Below are 24856 nucleotides of genomic sequence, written 5' to 3' on the forward strand. Positions count from 1 at the left end.
TCCATTCATTTAATCACTGACACATATTTCATCACACCTTCACCCATTATTGATGTCCCGCGGCAATCAATTTCGCTTAAAAAATGTTTCGCTTAGCGGCCTTCGAAAATATTTGTGGCGTAGAATTAACGGAAGAACGATGAAGATGACGATACACAAAGCAAAGCGCGATTTGTCATCATTATCAACATCATCGCGATTTGTCTGTGTCATTGCTTTTAAGGTAACAACAACGACCATTTACACCTTTGTGGGACAGTGGGACACATCCGTCCAACACACGCGCCGTGTGAGGCTGCGGCAACTGCCAGGTGGCAGGCGATACTGATTTGTTTGTGGCGCCGGCGGTTCACATACCGCCCTGGGCTAGAAGTAGGTTCTTTTTTTTTCTTCTCCCTCCCAACAGGATGGTAAATACCGGAGCGTTTCGGATAAATTCTTCTCGAGGATCGGCTTCATGTCATTTCTCAGGTTCTATGTTATGTCCTCCTTGAGATTTGCACAATGTTCGCCTAGCCTGTGCTGAGAATGGGAGCTAAAAACTTATCATGCTTCAAAAAGACAAAAAAAAAGATCTAGGTCCGGATCTGACCTCCGGGCTGCACCGCGGCCCCCATTCCGGGGCGCTATCCCACTACTGCGACACGCGGGAGCTTTTGCCTGCTGCGTCTCCGCCCTGGGCCGGTCCGCTCCTCCTTAGGCGACCTGGTCGCCACCGGCTTCCGCCGGGGGGACCATATCGACGCCCCGCTTAGCGCGGACGCCCCGTCAACATGGGCGACCGCGGCCCAGGACTCCCAGCGTCAGCCCGTCCTCTAGACCTCGCCTCCAAGCAGCTGGATTACAGGGGCACGCCACGACCCCCGGCCGGCAGCTCATGGAAACTAATTGTGTTTTCTGCGCACACGTTCACATACATTTTTTTTTTGCCATTTGCACATACGTGACTGTGGTCCCGACGCCACGCGAAGCCATAGAAACCGGAGCACGGGCGCTTTACGAAACCGACCATATGCTCGAAGCAGCCACCGCCACGTCGGCCGCGTCAAGCGTGCCTCACGTTAACTAAGTTGACACGCGGAGGCGCCACGCGTCCACTACGGGTAGCACGGCGGGACTTTCAAGTGGTTCAAACTATCGCGGTCAGTCGCTACAAATTGTCGTTGGTTGCTGATTCCTCTCGTTCTGTTTCTTTGAATATTTAGTACGCATGTTCTGTGACAAACCATGATGAAGCCGACGATACCGAAATCAAATCATGAGAGGTCACCTATCAAACACGCGCCCAAGGAGGCAGTGGCGATTGCCAAGCTGTAGCCGATACTGATGGCTGGGGGTGGGCACTTCTAGCCCACCCCCAGCGATTTCGACGATGTCTCACGAGAAGAAAATTAAGCCTCAATGAGTGTGCATGGCAGTGGACCAAGGAAAGATGAATTCTGGGGATGGCCCTGCAGGGTGGCGATGGAAACACATGGTATGGCACATGAGGCATTTTCCAAACATGGTTAGGACCACCCGAAATTCGACTTTGGGATGGCCTTGGCCGATTTAAACAGGTGTGAGGCACAAAGTAATGCTCAATTTGGAGATGGCCCTGCCGGGTAAGGATGGAAAAACATGGTATGGAACATGAGGCATGTCCCAAATACGGTTAGGACACCCCAAAATTGCCCTTGGAATTGACTTGGCCGAATTTGACTGCCGGTGAAGGTGGGTGTGTTCGGGTGGAAGGCAGGCTCAAAATGGAATTGCCCACCTCCAAAGAAATGGGGCTCACCCACCGGCGAAATTTTGGTTACCCACCCCCGAGAAGCTGAAAATTGAGTTGACATACCTTCGTAACCGTTCTGCGACACCCCCAAAATGGGCTTGGCCCACCCCCAAGATTTGGGCGGACCAACGTCAAAAATGTGAGAATTAGGTTGACACTTAATTGTTCCGAACCTACCTGGGACAACTCCACAACAGGCTTGGCCCCCAGTGCTTTCGCAGAATATTTCGTGCTTAGAAATGCTAAACCGCCAGCCATTTTCTTTTCTGCTCCGTCCCAATCGGAAATGAAATTTCGGAACGTTAGTTCGGCTTCATATCCTTTCTCAGGTTCTATGTTATGTCCTCCTTGAGACTTGCACAATGTCCGCCTAGTCTGTGCTGAGAATGGGAGCTGAAAGCTTTTGATGCTTTTAAAAACAAGATCTAGGTCCGAATAAAAGCTTTTAATGCTTCAAAAAGAAAAAAAGGTCTAGGTCCGGATCTGACCTCCGGGCTGCACCGCGGCACCCATTCCGGGGCGCTATCCCACTACTGCGACACGCGGGAGCTTTTGCCTGCTGCGTCTCCGCCCTGGGCCGGTCCGCTCCTCCTTAGGCGACCTGGTCGCCACCGGCTTCCGCCGGGGGGACCATATCGACGCCCCGCTTAGCGCGGACGCCCCGTCAACATGGGCGACCGCGGCCCAGGACTCCCAGCGTCAGCCCGTCCTCTAGACCTCGCCTCCAAGCAGCTGGATTACAGGGGCACGCCACGACCCCCAGCCGGCAGCTCATGGAAACTAATCGTGTTTTCTGCGCACACGTTCACATACTTTTTTTTTTGCCATTTGCACATACGTGACTGTGGTCCCGACGCCACGCGAAGCCATAGAAACCGGAGCACGGGCGCTTTACGAAACCGACCATATGCTCGAAGCCAGCCGGCGCCACGTCGGCTGCTGCAAGCGTTCCTCACGTTAACTAAATCGACACGCGGAGGCGCCACGCATCCACTACGGGTAACACGGCGGGACTTTCAAATGGTTCCAACTGTCGCGGTCAGTCGCTACAAATTTTATTTGGTTGCTGATTCCTCTCGTTCTATTTCTTTGAATATTTAGTGCGCATGTTCTGTGATGAACCATGATGAAGCCGACGATACCGAAATCAAATCACGAGAGGTCACCTATCAAACACGCGCCCAGGGAGGCAGCGGCGATTGCCATTGGATTGGAAAACATTTAATTCGTCAGAAAAGGCAGAATGCAGACGATCCGTGCTAGGTGGCTATCAGTCCACGGCTGACAGCGACCTGGGTAGCCCATTCAATGACCCGGGTTTGAACTCCCAAGTCTGAGCTGACCAACACGGCCTCCCACTGCTCGAGAGAAGGAACCTGTATTAGAGATTTCGGGGGCGGCTCCTCTTTACAATTCCACAATAGGTGATTATAAGTGGCTAAATCACCACATAATGTACATGCAGGGTCGTATTCACCGGGGTAGAATTTTGACAACAGGTAAGGCGTCATGAAGGATCGCGTCTGGAGTCGCCTCCAAGTGGTCTCCTGCTCCTTATTAAAGGCTTTTGCCAAGCTGTAGCCGATACTGATTGCTGGGGGTGGGCACTTCTAGCCCACCCCCAGCAATTTCAACGATATCTCACGAGAAGAAAATGAAGCCTCAATGAGTGTGCATGGCAACGGACGAAGGAACGGTCAATTTTGGGGATGGCCCTGCAGGGTGGCGATGGCAACACATGGTATGACACATGAGGCATGTTCCAAACATGGTTAGTACCGCCCGAAATTCGACCTTGGAATCGTCTTTGGCCGAATTTGACTGCCGGTGGAGCTGGGTGTGTTCGGGTGGAAGGCAGGCTTGGACTAGTCTCAAAATGGAATTAGCCCACCTCCAAAACAAATGGGAACGACTACCCGTGAGGTTTTGGTGGCCCACCCTCGAGAAGCTGAAAATTGAGTTGGCCTACCTTCGGAATCCCTCTGCGACACCCCCAAAATCGGCTTGGCCCACCCCGAAATTTGGGCTGACCAACCTCGAAAATTTGATAATTGTGTTGACACTTGTTCCGAACCAGCCTGGAACAACCCCGCAATAGGCTTGGCCCACCGTGCTTTTGCTCAATGTTTCGTGCTTAGTAATGCTAAACTGCCCAGGCATTTTTTTGTCTCCTCCCTCCCAATAGGACAGAAAATTTCGGAGTGTTTTAGATAAGTTCGGCTTTATGTCCTTTCTCAGGTTTGTTATGTCCTCTCTGAGATTTGCACGATGTGCGGCTGGGCTAGGCGAGAATGGAGCTAAAGGTTTTTTTAAGAAAAAAAAAGATCTAGGTCCGGATCTGACCTCCGGGCTGCACCGCGGCCCCCATTCCGGGGCGCTATCCCACTACTGCGACACGCGGGAGCTTTTGCCTGCTGCGTCTCCGCCCTGGGCCGGTCCGCTCCTCCTTAGGCGACCTGGTCGCCGCCGGCCTCCGCCGGGGGGACCATATCGACGCCCCGCTTAGCGCGGACGCCCCGTCAACATGGGCGACCGCGGCCCAGAACTCCCGGCGTCAGCCCTTCCTCTAGACCTCGCCTCCAAGCAGCTGGATTACAGGGGTGCGCCACAACCCCCGGCCGGCGGAACACAGACAGCAATCGCGTTGTCAGCCCACTTGCTCGCAACTTTTTTTTTTTCTGCCACATTCAAACGCCTGCCTGCGGTCCCAACGCCACGAGTGCAAACGCGAGGTCAGAGACACCGAAACATGGATGCTAGACCAAAACCGACCATAAGCTCGAAGCCAGCCGCCGCCACGCCAGCGCGTGTCACGTTAAGAAAGTTGACGCGAGGTGGCGCCACATGACCGCTCGTGACACCGTCGGAGGCGGACGCTTTTTTTCGGAGCTCCAGCGACTACGTCTGAAGCTGCCTTTTCTGAAGTGCCTTTTGGTGTTTGCGCTTGTACATGCTGTCGGGCAGTAGTTTTAAACCGAGTTAAGGGTAGAAAGGCTAGCGGAAGTGTGTGTGCCGAAGGTTTTTGCGTAGAAATTTTGGAAGGCTTTTACCTTGCGTATTGCTGAAAGTTTTTGGTGTAGGATTTTTGGCGGGCGTTTACGTTGCGTAGTGCCGAAGGTTTTTGTGTAGGAATTTTGGTGGGCTTTTACGTTGTGTAGTGCCGAAGGTTTTTTGTGTAGGAATTTTGGCGGGCTTTTACGTTGCGCAGTGCCGAAGGTTTTTGTGCAGGAGTTTTAGCGGGCTCTTACGTTGACTAGTGCTGAAGGTTTCTTCTGTAGGAATTTTGGCGGGCTTTTACTTTGCGTAGTGCCGAAGTTTTGTGTAATATTCTTGGCGGGTTTTTACGCATAGGAATTTTGGCGGGCTTTCACAAGGCGTAGTCGGCCGGACGATGGGTCGGCAAGCTAGGAAAGTTAAGGAGGACGAGGACGGGGAGTTAGTACAGTGCCAGGAGTGCGACCGTTGGTGTTACTTAGATGAGACAGGGTTCGGGAGCTTAGCCGAGGCGGATGAGGCTAGCTTCGTGTGTAAGATGTGCAAGCGGTTTGGGGACCCCGTTCATGCGTTAAAAGGGGAATGGGAAGCTGGGTTTAATGCACTTAATGCGGACCGGCAGGTCGAACGAGAGGCACGGATTAAGCTGGAAGCTCAGGTCGCCGATTTGATTAAAAAGGAGGAGAATAATGCCGCCCTGTTGAAGCGAATGGTGGGCGAGATTAAAGAGGAGTGGGAAAAGCGGACCCAGCTAGAAAAACAGGTTGAAGCGCTCAGGTCGCGGCCGGCTGGGCACCCCAGTTCGGAGAAGTGTCAGGTGGGGGACGAGGCTCGTCGATAGTACAGTGCTGTAGTGCAGCGAGCATTGAGTGAGAAAAATGACAACGAAATGAAAAAGGTTAAAGCGGGCATGGAAACTCGCGACAATAGCGTACAGTGGCAGGAGAGTCAGCTAGAGCGATCCGGAGGCCAACAGATGGAATTAGGAAGCGAACGTTTGGGGCGCAGGAGAGTCCGGAAAAATTGCAGCGCAGCAGTAACAAATACGAGACGAGAAGGACGCAAACACAAGCGTTCTGGTGGTCGGGGACTCGAATGTAGCGAGGGTTGAGGGAGGCGTTCTGACGGCAGTGAAGGCAGACAGGCGGGTGCAGGTGGAGGCTCAGTCGGGAAAGTGCATGGTGGATGCAATGGCCAGAGCCCGGGAGGTGGTGGTGGGCAGCATAGATGGCGAACACCTTGTGGTCATCCATGCTGGTGTCAATGATGTACTGCAGGGGCGGAGCCAGAATCTTGAGACGCAGTTGGAGGTGGAGATGCGTAGGCTTAGAGAGGCCTCTGAGAGTGTGCATGTGACCATATGCACAATCCCAGAGGTCCAGAGGCAGGCTCGCGAAACGGAAAGGAGGGTCGGGGAGACTAATCGGGTAATTAGGCTATTGAGTCGACGACTAAGATACGAGGTGATGGAGGTTAACAGGGAAGTGTACGAGGTTAGGCCCCACCCTTTTGCACAGGATGGCATCCACTACGGTGGTGCCACTGGCAAGAAGGTGGGTAGTAGGATAGGTCGCCAGGCAACAGCTTTTTTGGGGGGACCCAGAGCTCTGAAGGAACCAGTGTAGAGAAGGAAGAATTAAGATCAAACGGACAATGGAACCATAGGGGAAGAAAGAGACGCAAACGCCAGGGCCAAGTTAATTCAGATATAGGTTTCATTAACATGCAAGGTGGCAGGAATAGACTGAAATGGGAGGAAATAGAAGAACAGTTAAGACAGGGGGAATTAATGGTATATGGTTTAGCGGAAACACATCTTAGAGACATGGAGCAACCACCCTATAACCCAGACTACGCATGGGAATATTGCAATAGAACAGAGGGCAGCAGAAAGGGAGGTGGAATTGGGGCATTCATTCATAAAAGTATGAATTTTCAAAGGGTTAGACTGGGATGCAGGGAACATTTATGTCTAAAAGGAACACTGGCAGGCAAGCAAACACTCCTTGGCTTTGTATACCTGTGGACAGGGGTTAATGCCAAAGAGGAAAACAGGAAAATGTTAGAATGTATTGCAAGCGACATTGATGAGCTAGGAGGACAGGGCGAGATAATTATATTAGGCGACATGAATGCACACATAGAAGACCTGGATGGGTACACGGATTCGACAGGAAGCATGCTGCAGGACATGTGTGACAGGCATGATTTAGTTGTATGCAACAGCACCGAGAAGTGTGAAGGGCTCATAACATGGGAGGCGGGGAGTCTGCACTCGACGATATATTATGCACTAATGTCACAGAGGATGTATAACAGATTAGGGGTAATGAGCATAGATGAAGATGGTTCCAGAAGTCTAGGTAGTGACCACAAGCGTATCAAGTTGAGCTTCAGAAGAAAAAGCAATGTAGGACTGAAGCAAGATAAACAATCAGGGGGAAATTTTTACTCAGAAAAGCAATTGGAAGTAGCAGCCAAACAAATCGAGAAAGTAATTTTTGAGGATAGTGAAACAGAATGGACTTATACCAAATTAACTCGATTACTGAAGCTAGAGCTAGCTAAGGTGCGAGTAAAGCTAGAAGGGAAAAGATGCAAACCCAAGAGTTGGTGGGATGAGGAGGTCAAGAGGGCAATAGAAAAGCGCAAGGAAGCATCCAGGGAACACAGATATTCCAAGAAGAGGGGGGAACCAAAACCCGAAGTAGACAGAAAATGGGACACCTTCATAAAGTGTAGAAGGGACGCATCCTATTTGATTAATGAGAAAATTAGAAGAAAGGGTGCCCAATGGATGTCAAAAGTAAATAAAAAAGATAGAAAAGCAGCCCAAAAATTCTGGAAACATCTAAATGCAATGAGTAATAAAACTAGGCTAGAACAAAGGTTTATTGTTACAGATGAGGGTATTCGACTAGAAGGGGATGAAGCAATAAAACACATAGGAACAAGGATGACGGAAAAATTTTCAGCAAAGCACGTGGTACATAATTTATCGAAGGAGGATAGACCGGTTACAGCAATAGCTTCACTTGAGCAAGGAGAGTGGGAAAGGGCAGAGAAGAAGGTTCCTAGTGGCACATCAACAGGACCAGATGGTGTCCCGATTATGTTGATAAAGAAGTTAGGACCAAAATCCAAGCAAACATTAATACAGGTAGTGAACAAAATGATAGTGGATGAGAAAGTCCCCGATGAATGGCGATTAAGTAGAATGAACATGATATATAAGGGAAAGGGGGACAAAGCAGACGTAAGTAACTATCGCCTCATAACAGTGACGTCTGTGGTTTACAGGGTGGTGATGCAAATTATAAAGGATAGACTGCAGGCTTGGGTGGAGAATGAGGGGGTGCTAGGGGAACTACAGAATGGGTTCCGGAAACAAAGGAGGTTGGAGGACAATCTATTTTCATTGACACAGTGTATAGAAATTGCGGAAAAGGAACATAGGCCCTTATTGCTAGCATTTCTGGATATTAGGGGAGCCTATGACAACGTTACTCAGGAGCATTTGTGGGACATATTGGGCACATTGGATGTGGAAAATGGAGTAATTAATCTTTTAAAAGATATATATATATATAGAGGTAACAGAGTGCTCATAAAATGGGAAAAAAATGTATCAGAGCCTGTAGAGATACAGCGGGGGCTTAGACAAGGATGTCCTCTGTCCCCTTTGTTGTTCATGTTGTACCTGCAAGGTTTGGAGGCCAAGCTAGAGGGGAGCGGACTAGGCTTCAACCTATCTTTTTTCAAGCAAGGGGAATTGATTAAACAGACATTACCGGGACTAATATATGCGGACGATATAGTGATAATGGCTGACAACAAGGAAGACCTGCAGAAGTTGTTAGACATATGCAGTACAGAGGGAGATAGATTAGGCTTCAAGTATAGTAAGAAAAAATCTGCAGTCATGATATTTAATAAAAGGGCGGCGAGCATAGAATAGAGGAGTTCGTGCTAAAAGTAGTGAATGAGTACAAGTATCTTGGGGTGTGGATAAATAACAGTGTTGAGTATCTGACAGAGCATGAAAAATATGTAATGAATAAAACTAGTAGGAATGCAGCTGTCATGAAAAATAGGGCACTGTGGAATTACAATAGGTATGAGGTGGTAAGAGGGATCTGGAAAGGGGTGATGGTCCCTAGCCTGACCTTCGGGAATGCGGTCCTGTGTATGAGGCCAGATGTTCAAGCAAGGCTGGAAATTAGGCAACGGGGAGTAGGGAGGTTAGCTTTGGGAGCACATGGCAATACACCAAATCAGGGGATACAGGGTGATATGGGATGGGCGTCTTTCGAAAGCAGAGAGGCTAGCAGTAAGATAGCATTTGAGGAACGATTGAGAAGGATGGAGGAAAAGCGGTGGGCTAGGAAAGTTTTCAGATACCTGTATATAAAGAATGTTGACACGAAATGGAGAAAGCGAACTAGAAAATTGACAAGCAAATATCTGGACAGCAGTAAGGGGGCAAATCAGCAATTATCTGTTAAGAAAAAGGTTAAAGGAACAGAGAGAGCTTTGTGGAAAACAGGGATGCTGGCGAAATCGGCACTGGAAACATACCGGACCTTTAAACAGGAAATTGTCAAAGAAAATATCTATGATAATTGTAGGGGAAGTTCTTTGTTGTTTGAGGCCAGGACTGGAGTTTTGCGGACTAAGACGTATAGAGTCAGGTACCAGGAGATAGACACTTTGTGCATTGCGTGCGGAGAGGAGGAGGAAACAGCTGAACGCTTGATACTTTTCTGTAAAGGGCTTCACCAAGGCAGCGGGGCTGACTTACCCAAGGCATTGGGTTTTAGGGATAGTGAAGGGAAAGTGGATTTTAAGAGGTTAGAAGTAACCAAGCGAAGGTTATCTGATTGGTGGCTAAAAGCAAGACAGGAGTAAAATTTCACAAGACATGGCTAGGTGGCTTGAGCCACCGCCCGATGTAAAGGGTTCAGCCGTATCCATCCATCCATCCAGGCAGTACGGTGGGACATTCAAGTGGTTCAAAATGCCGCAGTCAATCGCCACGCATCGGCTTTTGTTACTAGAGCTGTTTTCTTTTTTCTTACATTTAGTGCGCATGTTTTGTTTAAATTATTTGTTCGAGCCATGTACCCAGCCGGGTGTCTAGGCTAATCGAAGGAGCAAATCGGAAAGTCCGAAAACGGCGGGAGAAAGCGAACGATACGGCAGACCGAGCGCCGGGCGGCGACGATCCTCTTCGCTGCCAGTTAAGTTCTTCGTTTTGTAATGAACCGAGTTTCATAAACGACCACGGCCCAGTGTCGTCTACGTACGACATGCACTGCTAGAACCTGCTACAACGTTTCAATTGGGAGAACGACCTAAGCATTCTCTGCGCAGCTCTCTGGAGTGGCATAATATAGTGTGAGGGGTGGCTAATCGTATCGAACATAACTATTCCTTCCGGGTCTTAACTGGGAGCACCTTATGCGGCGTCATAGAGCCTGAAGTTGACTAGGCACGAGTACCTACGTTGTTTTTCAACGTCAGCAGTTGCATGGCCGAGGTTCAGCCGTTTTTAAATAGCCTTGACGTCATTTGAATTTAAGCTCACTAGGGCGAGTAGTTGCATGCCGCGGAATCATAAGGCTAAAAGGTTCCGAGACACTGTTCCAAGAGTAGCTTCTTTTTAACTTCTTCATTACAGATTTTTCTCATTTCTACAGGATAGTGCCTTTCTAAGCTTACCTAAAGCGCGCGCGGTTGGAGCAAGGGGGATGTGGCCCCACTAGTATAGGCATGGGGAGGGAGGGCGCATATTTTGGCCAATATTGTTTCCTGCTGCCCAAAAGGCATGAACATACGCAGCCAAAAGCTTTGCCCCCTTCCGCCCTTATGAAGAGACAAGTGCACACGTATCCAACGGCAAAAGAATTACATTTAACATCGGGATTCCTTTGTTGTGTTAGTCGTTCGTGTCCTGTCTGCGACGTCGACGCCGTCAAAATGCGCGGCTGTACGTGCTGCCCTGGCAAGACAACAGAGAGTTTGTTTCACGTACGTAGAGGGTTCACGTACGCAAACGTGAGAAGTCTACGTAGCATATGCGCATGTAGTTTCAAACCCTTTTAGTTGGTTGCACGTACGCGACAGACGCCGCGCGTTCTTCTACTGGCAGATGAAGACACTGCTGTAACCAGACAAGACGAGTCAAAGCCAAGCCAGTCGAACTGCGTCGGAGCGCTGCTTCGTCACGCTTAACAGCTGGGAAATCGCCCTTATATCTGAAAAACAAAAGCAATTTGTCGCTTGAAACTTTGTGCGAGGGTAAGAATGGGCAAATCGAAGGCGAATACAACAGTTTAGAACACGATATCGCGTCGAGGGATTAGCGACGAAGCTGTTATCGCTGTGAAGCGGCGGGCAGGGCGCTGCCATGTTTGTCAACGCTACGTACGCAAGCAACGCAAAGACCGTAACGTAAGAATCCGAATCTCACGTACGTCCGTAAGTCTCACGCAGACCCCTTGCGTTCTACGCATGCGCACTGGTCACCCGTAAGAGCTCTACGTACGTGAAGCCTCTATGTACGTGAAACTAAAACTCTAAGGCGCCCGTGTGCTGTGCGATGTCAGTGCACGTTAAAGATCCCCAGGTGGTCGAAATTATTCCGGAGCCCTCCACTACGGCACCTCTTTATTCCTTTCTTCTTTCACTCCCTCCTTTATCCCTTCCCTTACGGCGCGGTTCAGGTGTCCAAAGATATATGAGACAGATACTGTGCCATTTCCTTTCCCCTTAAAGACCAATTATTATTATCTAATAACTGCGTCCAACCTCTGCTTGGAGTGTGTAAGGCGCGGTTATGTTTGAGACCGAATTTGCTACCAACCATGACCGATGTTAATCGCACAGATTGGGTAACTTTGACGGGAAAGGAGGGAGGAATTGTGTGTAGGGTTGTAATTGGGAGATAAATACGTGTTCTCAGCTAAACCGCGGCTGACGCCGTTCAGACAGCCGACATCGCCCCGTGATCACGCTTTGAAGAACCACGTTGCGCATTCAAAACAGACAAACACAGGAAAAGACCAAGGAGACGGAAAGAGGCCGTTTGTCTCTTTTGAATGCGCAACGTGGTTCTTCAAAGCAATGCACCAACTAGCCCAACAAGAAGTTCTTCTAAACTACCAGTGATCACGGCGGGCCTTGCTCTCAGGGGAAACAAAGGAAGACACTCTGGCTGACACAAACAAGGCATTTATTTCTACAATTTCTACAACAATAACACCAGCTAGCAAACAAAATACGCTAAGGAATCGAGGTCCTCCGACTCGCCAACAAGGTTACGAGCGAACGTTCACCCACGCTAAGACAAGGGGGAAACTTCGAGGCCGGACGGAACGAGCTGGAGGGAGAATGTTCCCACCAGGCCTCGCCTCGCTGGCGAAGAGCGGAACGCCGCTCTTCAGAACAGTCTGTGCGCGTCGAGTTCCCGAGCCGAAGAGTGAGTGCTTTCGCCCACGCAGCGAGCACGCCGTCTGTGGCGCTCGTGTCGCTGCGATGCCGGCGCCCTCCCTTGTTAGTTACGGTAACTTTCTAGGACACCGCGGGGAAACAAACCCTAAAGGGGACGAAGCTTGGCGAGGCTCCCACATGAGTGACGTCATGCCTCCGAATAAGCGGGAGCAGAAATCTAAGAAAGACTAACTGCCTCGAGCGGTATTCTAACCCACGGCGGCGCGAAACGATCAGCTTGCTTCGTTGGCCGCTGCTTTAGACCGCTCTGTCATAGCCGCAGCTTTCCTCCACGCGTGTTAAAATTGCCAGCCGTGTGCTTTGGATATCATCGTCTTCATCAACCTTAATCCGCTTCCAAACGAAATAGCACGCCGGTACAAGGCGCAAGGAAGTGCCATCTGACGAGCATGGAGCAAGTCACGCGGAACGACGGGATATCTGAACCACCGCAGGAGAGAAAGGAAGGACATAAATTGTCCGTTCGTCAACAAAAAGCGCTCACGAAATCGGAGCCCTCATGCTAACGCTTTCCCCACCGCATCAATCGCACTGATAATAATAATAATAATTGGTTTTGGGGGAAAGGAAATGGCGCAGTATCTGTCTCATATATCGTTGGACACCTGAACCGCGCCGTAAGGGAAGGGATGAAGGAGGGAGTGAAAGAAGAAAGGAAGGAGGTGCCGTAGTGGAGGGCTCCGGAATAATTTCGACCACCTGGGGATCTTTAACGTGCACTGACATCGCACAGCACACGGGCGCCTTAGCGTTTTTCCTCCATAAAAACGCAGCCGCCGCGGTCGGGTTCGAACCCGGGAACTCCGGATCAGTAGTCGAGCGCCCTAACCACTGAGCCACCGCGGCTGATCAGCTGTGATTTTTTTTTTAGTTTTTGAAGTTGAATAACTTTCGTTTCGCATTCTCCGACCTAATAATTGTTTCAACACATGGTTTCCGGGATATATCGGCCATGACAAAAACGTCGCGGTGGCCCTTTCTAACGTAAGCAGGCCTCATGAAGAACCTGCATGGCCAAGCGCGGAGTTGACGTTGCAGGGTACGTCCGCAATGTGTACTGCGTCAGTCTCTGAGGCGGGCGGGGCACAGTGAGGGCATCGCTACGGCGTGGATTGAATCGGGCTGCGTGAATAGCGGCCAATCGCCGAGGTAAAATAGTCAGCCGCTCCGACCCTGAGCTGCCCCAGAGAAACTTGCTCCATCCGAGTAAGTGCTGAGGAAGGGTGCACGAAACGCATGCCCAACAATTCTGGACAAAAGCATTTTTGAACGGGAAAAAGTTAACGCAGTTCTTTTTTTTTTCGGATATTGTAACGTTTCACTATAAAAATAAATATATCTGCGCACCTCCCGTCCACAGGCTTGCATTTTTTTTTTTGCTATTAACGTTTTTGCTGTCGTCAAAAGCGCTCCCCATTGGTTTTCTATGGCAGTCTTAACTACTCGATGCGATCGATGGGAAAACTTTAAAAGTAAGATTTTGCTGCGCATCGGAAGGATGGACCATTACCTTCCATATTTCCATAACAGCAGCTTACAATTTTCCAATATTAAAAAATTTTCTCCAGAAATGTTGGACGTGAGGGTGTAAGCTGAGTAAGCAACGGGTCTGTGAGGTTGGGGGTAGGGGAGGTGGAGGCTCAGCGGTGTCTTTAGAACGCGCCAAGATCATCGGATGTGGGACTGCCCCCAATGAATACGCGTGTGGGCACAGGTATGGAACACTGCTTGGGTGCCCCTCGAGAATCGATGAATACATGAACTTGGTGCTAATATGGGCTTGCAGATACAGAGCTGTGACAGCGCCGAAAACTGCTTCCAATTCCAGAGCGAGTTCAAAAAACACTTTGAGTTTGAGTTTGCACGACGCATTTCTTGAACTATTGTGATCGGGGAAAATGAGAGATATTGTAGATTAAGCTGGGAAATTTTCCGGGGAGTGATAATAATTCCTCCTTCGGAAATGGCGCCCGGAGAGGAGCGACACCATTCGTGAAATAGCTCTCAAGGATTGTGAAATTTAAACTGCGATTCAGCCAAATTCTATTAGCGCGATGAAGATCGGTAAGGCTGCGACTGTGTCCCAACGAACATGCATGAATTATACCAATCGTTTTAATAATTTTCATAACTACATATCATAACATCTGTTTGCTCGAAAAGGTCTATGACACATGCGTTGCCCTGTATTCCTGTGAAATAGCCTTTTCTTTTTCAGTGTCTCAAACGCTTGTAGTGAGTCTTGGGTTTCTTGGTTCTATCCCTGCCGCTGCGGCGCTATTTCATTGAGGGGGATGCGAAGACATGCGGACATAGCGATTTCGGTGCTCTCCAAGCGGTCCATTGAAGGCGTACCTCACAGCTTTGGCAAGTACAAGCTTATTCGGAGCTGGAAGAGAATATACTAAATCACCCCACGAATCACGTTACTGCCCATGTAATCTTTAAATATGAATACCACTATAGTTGAAGTTCAACCCAACTTTTGACCACTCTGACAGCAATCAGTGCACTCTACAAAGCGCAATCGTCATGCAGTGGACGGGAGGCTAATGTGAACATTTCGAATCCTCTTCTCAGTTTCCCATTCTGGTAACTGAACGCATGTTTCCGCGGTATCAGATAAAGTATTCTGACACACCGTTGCGACTTATAGCGCACATCGATTCCCTCCTCCCTCCCACCGCATTTTTTTTTTTTGTGACACAGCATGTTCACACGACGAAAAACTCACAGGGGACGGTTATACCTCTGTGTAAAGCGAGATTCAGCGACAGCTATAGCTATTTGGTGTGACGAGTACAAAATCGCTTATTCATTAATAGTTCTTTAGTAAGGCGCACATGACGTCACTACATGCTGTCACTCGCGAGGTCACTGTTCGATTACTCAGCCACGGTGGCTCAGTGGTCATGCTGCTCGGCTGCTGACCCGAGAGACACGGGTTCGATTCCGATCGTGGTAGTCGCATTTCGATAGAGGCGAAATGCTATAGGGACCCGTGTACATACTACGCGATGTCAGTGCACGTTAAAAACCTCAGGTGGTCGAAATTATCCTAAGCCCTCCACTACGGCGTCCCTCATAGCCCGAGTCACACAGGGACGTTAAACCCCATAAACCAAACCAAACCAAAGCAAACCGAATCACTCAGAGTGAAGCGTTGTAATCACGTCTTGCGAGGCGTCACAGCATGCTGACCAATCAGCGCAGCGCGGTTTTACGCAGGCGCCGCAAAACCGGGCAGCCTTCCCTATACAGCTGTCGCTGTAAAGCATGAAAGCGCAGGATGACTAAATGCACCACACTGCGGTACAACAGTGTTGCTGCTAAACATAACAACAAGGGCAAGGGAGACTGTGTAAGCGAATCGCGGCCACGTGCACTTGACATACTTTCTCCGGCTTTGCCATAAAGAAGCACGGCGCGCAGGAACAATAAGAAAGGATTAGTTAGGCGGGGCGGAGAGGCCGGAATATTTGTATAAAGAGAAAAGCTAAAGCAGCGTATAGTAATAGCCTTGGGCATGGCTATCAGCGTGCGTTTCGACGGCTCTGCGACAAGGACCTTAAGACAACCCCGCTCTCGCAAAGGCGAGACACACTCACGACAACCCCGCTCTCGCAAAGGCGAGACACACTCACGAAGTGGTAATGCTACAGTAGTGATGTGATGACCTTGCAGTTCTCTCCACTTTTGGCCGTCTTCCGAGGGGCGCCGCGTTTCTGAAGTCGCTTGCGCCTTTTGCTTTGTTATGCTTTCTGCGTGTATTTGCCTCCGCAGGTGTGTTTATGCTCCGTGCGCGCAACGTGGCGGCGAATGGGGGAAAATAAAAACGCCGCCGAAGCGAACGCCCGCGACCAGACAGGAAAAGAACACTCGCACGATCGCCATGCGGAGGTGCCTGCTGATATCGGCTTGCGCGTTTCTCGCCGCCGAGGCTCAGTTCGATGTGAGAGACCCGGAGTTGGGAGAATTTCAGGACGACGGAAAAGTGAGTTGGTGTGTTTGGCTAGAATGCGTTGTTCTCGGATGGATACATTTGCAGCTCTCTTTTTCTAACATTTATCCTGAATGCAGCGTTTTTTTTTTTTTCTAAATAATCCTAAATATTTATCCCGAATACGCATCCTGAATAACGCTTCTTACCCGCCGCGGTGGCTCAGTGGTTAGGGCGCTCGACTACTGATCCGGAGTTCCCGGGTTCGAACCCGACCGCGGCGGCTGCGTTTTTATGGAGGAAAAACGCTAAGGCGCCCGTGCGCTGTGCGACGTCAGTTCACGTTAAAGATCCCCAGGTGGTCGAAATTATTCCGGAGCCCTCCACTACGGCTCCTCCTTCTTCCTTTCTTCTTTCGATCCCTCCCTTATACCTTCCCGTACGGCGCGGTTCAGGTGTCCAACGATATATGAGACAGATACTGCGCCATTTCCTTTCCCTAAAAAGCAATTATTATTATTATTAACGCTTCTTATTTTAGACTGAGGCATATTGCCCAAAAGCGAAAACGAACGCCTAGCGTCAGCGGACTGGATTTTTACACAAAATCACGATCTTGTTTCAAAGTTCTTTCGTACATCAGTCAGATCAAGGCTGACGGTGGTTTTAGAATGTCCCTAAATCACCCAAGTCAAATAGCCTTTTTCTTGGTATTGAAGAGGTTTCCTTTCTTGACACGCCAGCAGAAATTCGCGCAACTTGAATTTGAACTTAGAAGAGCCAAGATCGCCTGTGCTCTTCGCAAACGCATGCAATTACGATAAAAGCATTTCTTGCTGTTTCTTACTAAGAAGAAAGAAAAGCCCATGGATGACGAGGTTCAGTAATAATAATAAAAAAAACTTTGGATATATTTGCACCGTGTCAGCCCATGCTTATGCACATTTTAAGCAAAAAAAAAACTGCAAGAAAATAGTTGTCCTCTTTTATACACCGAGACGTTCTCATAGAGCCGTTCCGCTGAATAGAAAGCAGTATACAGTCTGTCGCTCCTCGGAGGAGCGGTAACGTGACCACCCCTCGATGATGTGACAACCGGGGGTGGTCTGTGCAACTATTGCTCTGTATAAAGCCATCGATACAAAACAGGTACACCCGTCAACAAAAATAAGATATTCCAACGCCAAATCCCCGCGATTCCATTCAAACTTCGTTTTCGACTCCAAAAGGCAAAGTTGTTAGCGACAGTACTGTCTGAAAACAAAATCAGCTTATAAAAAACGATGAATGGCAAAAAGTTATAGCTTGAAATCTGCCTACAACAGTTCATACAAAGTGCCTACAAACCGTTACACTGTAGCCGGAAAATTGCGCAGACTTATCTTCCACACGCTGCCTCATCAAGTAAGCAGTTACCGTTCATTTTTTTAATTTAATTGGTTTTGGGAGAAAGGAAATGGCGGTATCTGTCTCATATATCGTTGGACACCTGAACCGCGCCATAAGGGAAAGGATAAAGGAGGGAGTGAAAGAAGAAAGGAAGAAGGAGGCGACGTAGTGGAGGACTCCAGAATAATTTCGACCACCTGGGGATCTTTAACGTGCACTGACATCGCGTTAACGATCCCCAGGTGGTCGAAATTATTCCGGAGCCCTCCACTTGCAAAACGCGATCTAGTAGCGTTGTCGTCTATATCTCGAGACCTCTTTTTGCAGTGTTTCCCGCTCAAGCACTCGTGGTTCGTGGTGTACCGGTCGTACGAAGCGGACCCGTTCTTCGGGCTCACGGCCAAGTGCGTCCGCTTCCACAGCACGGAGACCCCGTACGTCAACAACGCCACCAGCATCAGGGTGGAGTTCGGCGACCACGACAAACAGTGAGCATCGGCGCCGACACGAGAGACATTTGCACTTCTCGCGCATCATCCTTGCTGAAACGCCTATCCGAAAGATTCCCAGGTGGTCAAAATTATTCCGGAGCCCTCCACTACGGCACCTCTCTTCCTTTCTTCTTTCACTCCCTCCCTTATCCCTTCCCTAACGGCGCGGTTCGGGTGTCCAACGATATATGAGACAGATACTGCGCCATTTCCTTTCCCCAAAAAGCCAATTATTATTACTATAATCTGTAGTGAACCCGTGAGCAAAAATGACACACTCCTCGTTGCCGTGACTTCAATAGCGGTCGATAACTGAAGAATTTGTCAATGTTGAGCAGACAAGGGTATGGAAATGCGGCGCTCGTTATGACACACAGGAAATTATCAGTCACCGAGTGTAAAGGGGAATGTTTTACTCTTTTAATTCGTGGTTTTGATCAAAGGAAAATCAGGAGTGTACTGTTGTTGTTGTTTTACTTCGGCAGTCTTGATGCCACAAGTAGCACGTGAGGGTTTTCGAACAGCTTCTTCCCTCACCGTTCTATCACGTTCCACGTGGCACTTGCGGTATTACAGGACGTTCTACGTACTGGCCGCTATAGGCGAGGATGGCGCTGGTGAACACATTTAAGGCTATTTACACGCAACACAAATACATTCGAAAGTAGAAGGTTGAACAAGCGCCGCCATAGGTCATTTGGTAGAGCACCGTACGCGACTTACGAACGTCGTTGGTTCGGATCCAACTGGCAGCATGTGGTTGTCTTCTGCTTTCAAATCACTTATCTTTCAGGTAAAAAATTATTACACTAGTAATTGCTCTTTGATCAACGTCCCAAATTACAAACGTAAAACATTCCCCCAAACTTTCCTTGATTTCGGTTACTTTGGCTTACTTCAAATGTCAATATATGTTTTTATCAGAGAAATGCACTTTCGTGCTTAATAATAATAATAATTGGTTTTGGGGGAAAGGAAATGGCGCAGTATCTGTCTCATATATCGTTGGACACCTGAACCACGCCGTAAGGGAGGGAGTGAAAGAAGAAAGGAAGAGAGAGGTGCCGTAGTTGAGGGCTCCGAAATAATTTCGACCACCTGGGGATCTTTAACATCGCACAGCACACGGGCGCCTTAGCGTTTTTCCTCCATAAAAACGCAGCCGCCGGGGTCGGGTTCGAACCCGGGAACTCCGGATCAGTAGTCGAGCGCCCTAACCACTGAGCCACCGCGGCGGGACACTTTCGTGCTTGTAGGCCAGAATTTCGCGAGAATAAAGGGGCTTCTGTGGACAATCTATGGGAATGCGTTTCTGCCTCAGTTGCATGCAGCGTTCTTTATTTGTGTGTGTGTGTGTGTGTGTGTGTGTGTGCGTGCGTGCTTAATTTGGCTCTAAAGAAGCACATCACGCTACAAAGGTCAATGGCAGCTCTGTAATTTGAGAGGGAAAATGATGTTCAAATAGAGAGAGAGGCTGTTTTGCTCACGGGCGTACGAGGCCGCACATCCTACGCCGTTTACGCTTGCGCCGCGAGAGAACATAGTAGTGTCTTCGGCGGATATCATTACAATGCATTCCGCGCTAAAGGAAAACACCGACACACGAGGCCTCGGCTCTGCTCGTCTCTTTTCCCTCTTCCGGTTTGCTTGATTCTCTCAATCGCTCCATGCCTCTTAATGCATGCACGTCGATTATACGAGCCGTGCGCTCATCGCAAAGAGATTAGAGAGAGCGGAGCTTTGCGTAGAGCTACAAATAGCACATGCGGAGTGGAGTGATAGCGTGTGGCGCGCGAGCGGCGTGCTTGCATTACCACTCTTTTCCCCTCCCTATATTCTACATTTATCGTTTGTTCTTCTCTCCCCAGGGACGTCTATGTTAAGCTTGTCTCCTTTCAAGGTTACAAGCATCAAAACGCCCTCCGAGTATCACCGACAGAAGGTGAGTGTGGACTGTCACAAAGTGATATTCTGTTGTAGCGTCACAGCGAGGCAAAGTACGCGCAATGTTACATTACGGAATAGTCTTCATGAGTAACTGTAACTGTAATAAATAATGCATTTCGTGGCGTACATCTTTGAATATAATACTGGAGAAACAGTGCGTCTCTTTTTTTTTAGTGTTTGCTTCCGGGCTTATGCAAAGAAGGAAGGCATTAGTAAACGTGGCGAGACAGCCGATAAACGCACTCCAAAAAATATACAATTAGCGAAAATTTCGTAATTCTGTATTAGCTCTATAAATACTTGTTCGGACGGACGGACGACAGACAGACGCGGGCACTCAAAAATAGGAAGTTACAAGCGGACTTGAAAGCAGCTGTAATGTCACAAAAGTCAGTGCGTAATGTTTTCTTTCTTTTCCCCAATTGCAAAGCTGACTAAATAGTCTTCAACACCACAGTGACTGATCCCTAGGCATATGTGCGCGCCACTTTGCTCGCAAATAAAATATGATAACAGGAGCGCACCTGCTGCTGCTTAAAACGAATCCGTATAGTATTTGTGAACATATTCTCTCCGCTCCAAAAAGGACATTTAAACGCGTCATGGAGGAAACCATCATAGTTGACTAGAAGCTCTTAGTTCGAGCTCATCGCGACACTGCAGTAGATTTGGTTGTGCCAAATAAATACTGTGGGCAGCAAGGCAGGTGGAACTTAAGTGCCGTTACATTGTGACCACCTCAGTTTCTTGAACGTGCTTTCACGATGAAGTGCCATGACTAATGCAATGCTGTATTTAATGCTATGCTAAACATTGCAGCTTGAGAACGTGACGCGTCTTAAATGCAAATTATCTAACTCCTCTAGCTGGCGAATTGGAGATTGACCTGCCAATCGACTACGTGGACTGCGACACCTGCAAGATCCTCAGGCACCCCTACGTCAGCCGTAAGTTCCGTGCAAACCTACTTCCCGTTTGAAGCACTGGCGCTTCTGTAATCCACTTTGTTTGCGCATGCCAAGCTTTAGTACATGAACGACCATCATCATCATCATCATCATCAGAGCCATTGTTTAGTAGATGAAAAGCGATAAAAGATCCCCGCAAGGCCAAGCAGTGTCTTTTTCAATTCTCATAGATTTTTTTCATCTGCTGCTCATTACCTCATCAGTACAAAAGCAAAAACAAACAGTCGTGCTCAGTTTAACTCGTCCTCCATGTGCCACGTTAAACTGCTGGCACACATTCCAGGTGCATAAATGATCGTCAGCCCAGAGCAAAACGCCAGTTTGTGAGTGCAAATTCAAACGTACTGTAGAGATCTTGGTATTCCCTTAAGTACTGGCAAAAAAAATGCAGCAGCATCATCTATAAAGTTTTTCTTAATGCTTCTGTCGAAGTTCACCGCTACTGGCCTCTATGTCCTAAAAAAGGGAAAGGAAATATCTTCACATATGTATTAATGCGAAAACATGATATGGCTCATATTAGTCGGAAAATATGGCATTGACCAACCGTCCACAAGAAAGGGACCAAAATACCCACATGACCTCGTGGCTTCATCGACAGTGCTTACGTCATCAGGAACGAAAGAAAAATAAAACTCCTTCTGATGTGAGTTTCGAATCCAGGCCGGCGCGAACATATCAGCTTCGCTGGCCACTTCGATAGAGCACTACGCCATCACCGCATTTTTTTTATTATTATTGCAAGGAAATAGACGAGAGGAGAAGCCGACGAATGCCCAAACCCAGCGCGCTAAACTGGCAGTCTCTCGCGCTGGGTTTGGGTATCGTCGTCCGCAGGCCACTTGCATTAGAGTAGTACACCATCGCCAAAGCCAAACACCCCGCATGCATGCTTTCGCATTCACAGCAAGTGGTCTTAGGTGCCCTCCGTAATCTTTGAGTAAGAGGTTACGCTGAAGAACAAATATTTTAAGGAAAATTACAAATAACCGAACAGGCCTAAGAAACGTGATTTCCATCTTGAAAGACCCCAGCGCCTCTTTCGCCATGCAATGCTTGAAAGGTGTCTAGCCGGGGAGCACGGCATAGATAATGCATGGTTTGCGATCAGAATTTAGCACGCAGGAGAGGCACGTTTTCTTAAACGCAACGAAGCAAAAAAAAAAAAACTGATTATACAGGGCGTTCAAAATTAGAATTTCAGAACTTCTGACAAACGAACGATAAGCAGTACACAGAAGCACTTTGTTCATGCAAATAACATGACCAGGAGGACACAAAGATGAAAATTGTCATCGTCCGTTTCTAATTAAATAAAATCAGTTAAGCTTTGAAACCAGAGCAGCTGGTGTGCATGTTTACATTGGAAACTCGGAGATGGTCGCATTTATAGGCTATTTTGCTCGGCAGAATTCTCGTATCACGGCCGTTGCGCTGACATATTCTGGTCGAAATTTGTGATCGGCCGGATAATTAAGCGTGCAAGGCAATGAGACGATCGGCGCGAAACTCCTCTCTTTTGTGACGCGGCTGTTGAGCATGGTATTTCTTTTATTTCGGTAGTCGGAAAGAGAAGCAGTTATCAACTACAGATGTGGCTCTAGGTTGGCGGCAGACGGAGTGATATATATATATATATATATATATATATATATATATATATATATATATATATATATATATATATATATATATATATATATATATATATATATATATATATATATATATATATATATATATATATATATATATATATATATATATGTCATAGAGAGAGAGAGGTGGGGAATGACAAAATTGCTCTTCCCCGACTTGACTAAACACTGCTTCACATCAGGGAGGCATATTGTCGCGATTGTCATTGCCTTCCATGAATATTACGCTGACTGAATTGATAATTTGGAAGCGAATATCTCGGAAGACGGAAATGCTATACTATCGTACCAGATGGAGCAGTCCAGGATAACAACTGCCTCTAACACTAATGCAAATATGCACTATGATTGACGTGACTAAAATTTTTTCATTTGATTTTAGTCAGTTATGAGGTTGACGAGGACAATTACCTTTCATTTTGCAAGTCCCAAAAATATCCTGAAAGCACAATTTTGAACAGCCTGTATACATATAACGCAAAAAAGCGATGGGGGGGGGGGGGGCCAATTGATGAGGATTTATGAATTGATAAGGGCGCCATCGTACCGACAACAAAATTGTAATCATCACTGCCTTTTGCTTCGTCATCGCATTGACCTCAACGCAGGGTCAGCATGCAGCCTGATGGTCCCGGAGCAGCACGTCGCCAATCCACACAGCGCCTGCCACTTCATCTACCGGATGCTATGCGGATCCAAGAAGGTGCAGATCTACGACGAGAGCTGCAAGAAGCACCACTGATCACCCTCACACCCTCTCCATATCTTCATTAAAAAAAAAGCACCTAGGCATTATAGGATGCACATCCAATAGGCTCATATTTTCAAGTACGCTGCACGAATGAGGGAACGCTATCACGCAAGCCAAGAAAAAAAAAATTGCTCGGAGCGAAAGGGCTTTAACTATGCACTTCATTTTTTTTTTCACTTACAGAGGTGAGCTGAATTGCCTCCGTTATAGGGAGAGCGAGGAGACTTTAATGAGGGTGAAATCAAACAATCACTCATGTCGCTCCATGCAGCTTCCTCCTGCATGCACACTGACGGCGACATAGCTCTTAGCTTCACACTTAGGTCCTAATACGGAAACTATTTGCAACCAATAGACGATTCGGCTCGTAATTTTGCGTTCGCGTCTGATTATTTGTGCTAACGTTTTCATTACAGTCACTGGTTTTCATTTGTCTACAGCACTAATTATAGCAGTCGATTTACATATTACATGAGGAGCGCTTTGTTTTCTTTGCACCATAGTCTGTTTAGCGCGAGCTGCCACATGCGTGAGCATCCTTGTATATCTAAGGCTCATTCCCCCATACCCAACCTGTACCCCCCCCCCCCCCTCTCATGGGTGTCCGCGCTGCGAGCTGCTAAACAGCTGGCCAAACATGGCTAGTGGACAGAGCTCTCCGTGAAGCCTAGTCCCGTGGACACTTGGACTAGTTGGAGCCCACCCTTGAGGGCCTTTCGTTTTTTTTTTAATAAAGTCAATTGTTACTCCTCCATACTCAGTTCTTGTCACAAAATAAACATTTTTTTTAATCCCAAAGCACCCTGCCGGTTCTTGAGGCCGAGCCGGCATATAAGGCCGCCTCCGACGCAGCTTTGCTTTCACATGTTAAAGGCAGAAGGGCAGTGAGGTCACTAAGGAAAGCGTTTTTAATGGCTGCCCTATATATAGGTTGAAATTGTACAAATGTGAAGGTGAGAGAAGAATGTGTTTGCTGCTAAGACACAATTAACCTGTCGTGCATACATGAGGCCATCGAAGGTCCTTCGGGAACCATGTCAGTGCCTGGCAGGCGCCTGTTGAAGATGTGCAGGGAATACTTCATGACATTACAGATTCTGCGTCGCGCGATGTCACAGCGCGGCAATAACGTCATGCGGCGGTGATTAGAGGCTGTGAAGAATACGCCTCCTTCTTTATCCCATCCCTTACGGCGCGGTTCAGGTGTCCAACGATATATGAGGCAGATACGGCGCCATTTCCTTCCCCAAAACCAATTATTATAATTATTACCGGATGCAATCCGCCGGTTGCGGATCATGGCGTACTTTTCGCCGGGAGCTCCTCAAATGCGAAGGGTATACACTAAACGCTTTTGTCGGTTCTTAAACTGTCTATTTTTTTTTGGAGCAGTAGTGGTTTGTCAGACTACCACGTGGAATGGTCGGACTTC

General features: G+C 48.1%; 1 protein-coding gene across 1 annotated transcript; it reads left to right on the top strand.

The window, feature by feature from the left end:
- Window positions 1-16115: 16115 nt before the first annotated feature.
- LOC144099053 (uncharacterized) lies at window positions 16116-24196 on the top strand. The gene is made up of 5 exons (XM_077632078.1): window positions 16116-16274; window positions 17937-18097; window positions 19969-20042; window positions 20914-20994; window positions 23282-24196. Exons 1-5 carry the CDS (start codon window positions 16173-16175, stop codon window positions 23413-23415), a joined length of 552 nt encoding a protein of 183 aa, XP_077488204.1. The 5' UTR covers window positions 16116-16172; the 3' UTR covers window positions 23416-24196.
- The last annotated feature ends 660 nt before the right edge of the window (window positions 24197-24856 follow it).

This window comes from Amblyomma americanum, chromosome 7, assembly GCF_052857255.1.
Source record: "Amblyomma americanum isolate KBUSLIRL-KWMA chromosome 7, ASM5285725v1, whole genome shotgun sequence".
NCBI classification, from domain to species: domain Eukaryota; kingdom Metazoa; phylum Arthropoda; class Arachnida; order Ixodida; family Ixodidae; genus Amblyomma; species Amblyomma americanum.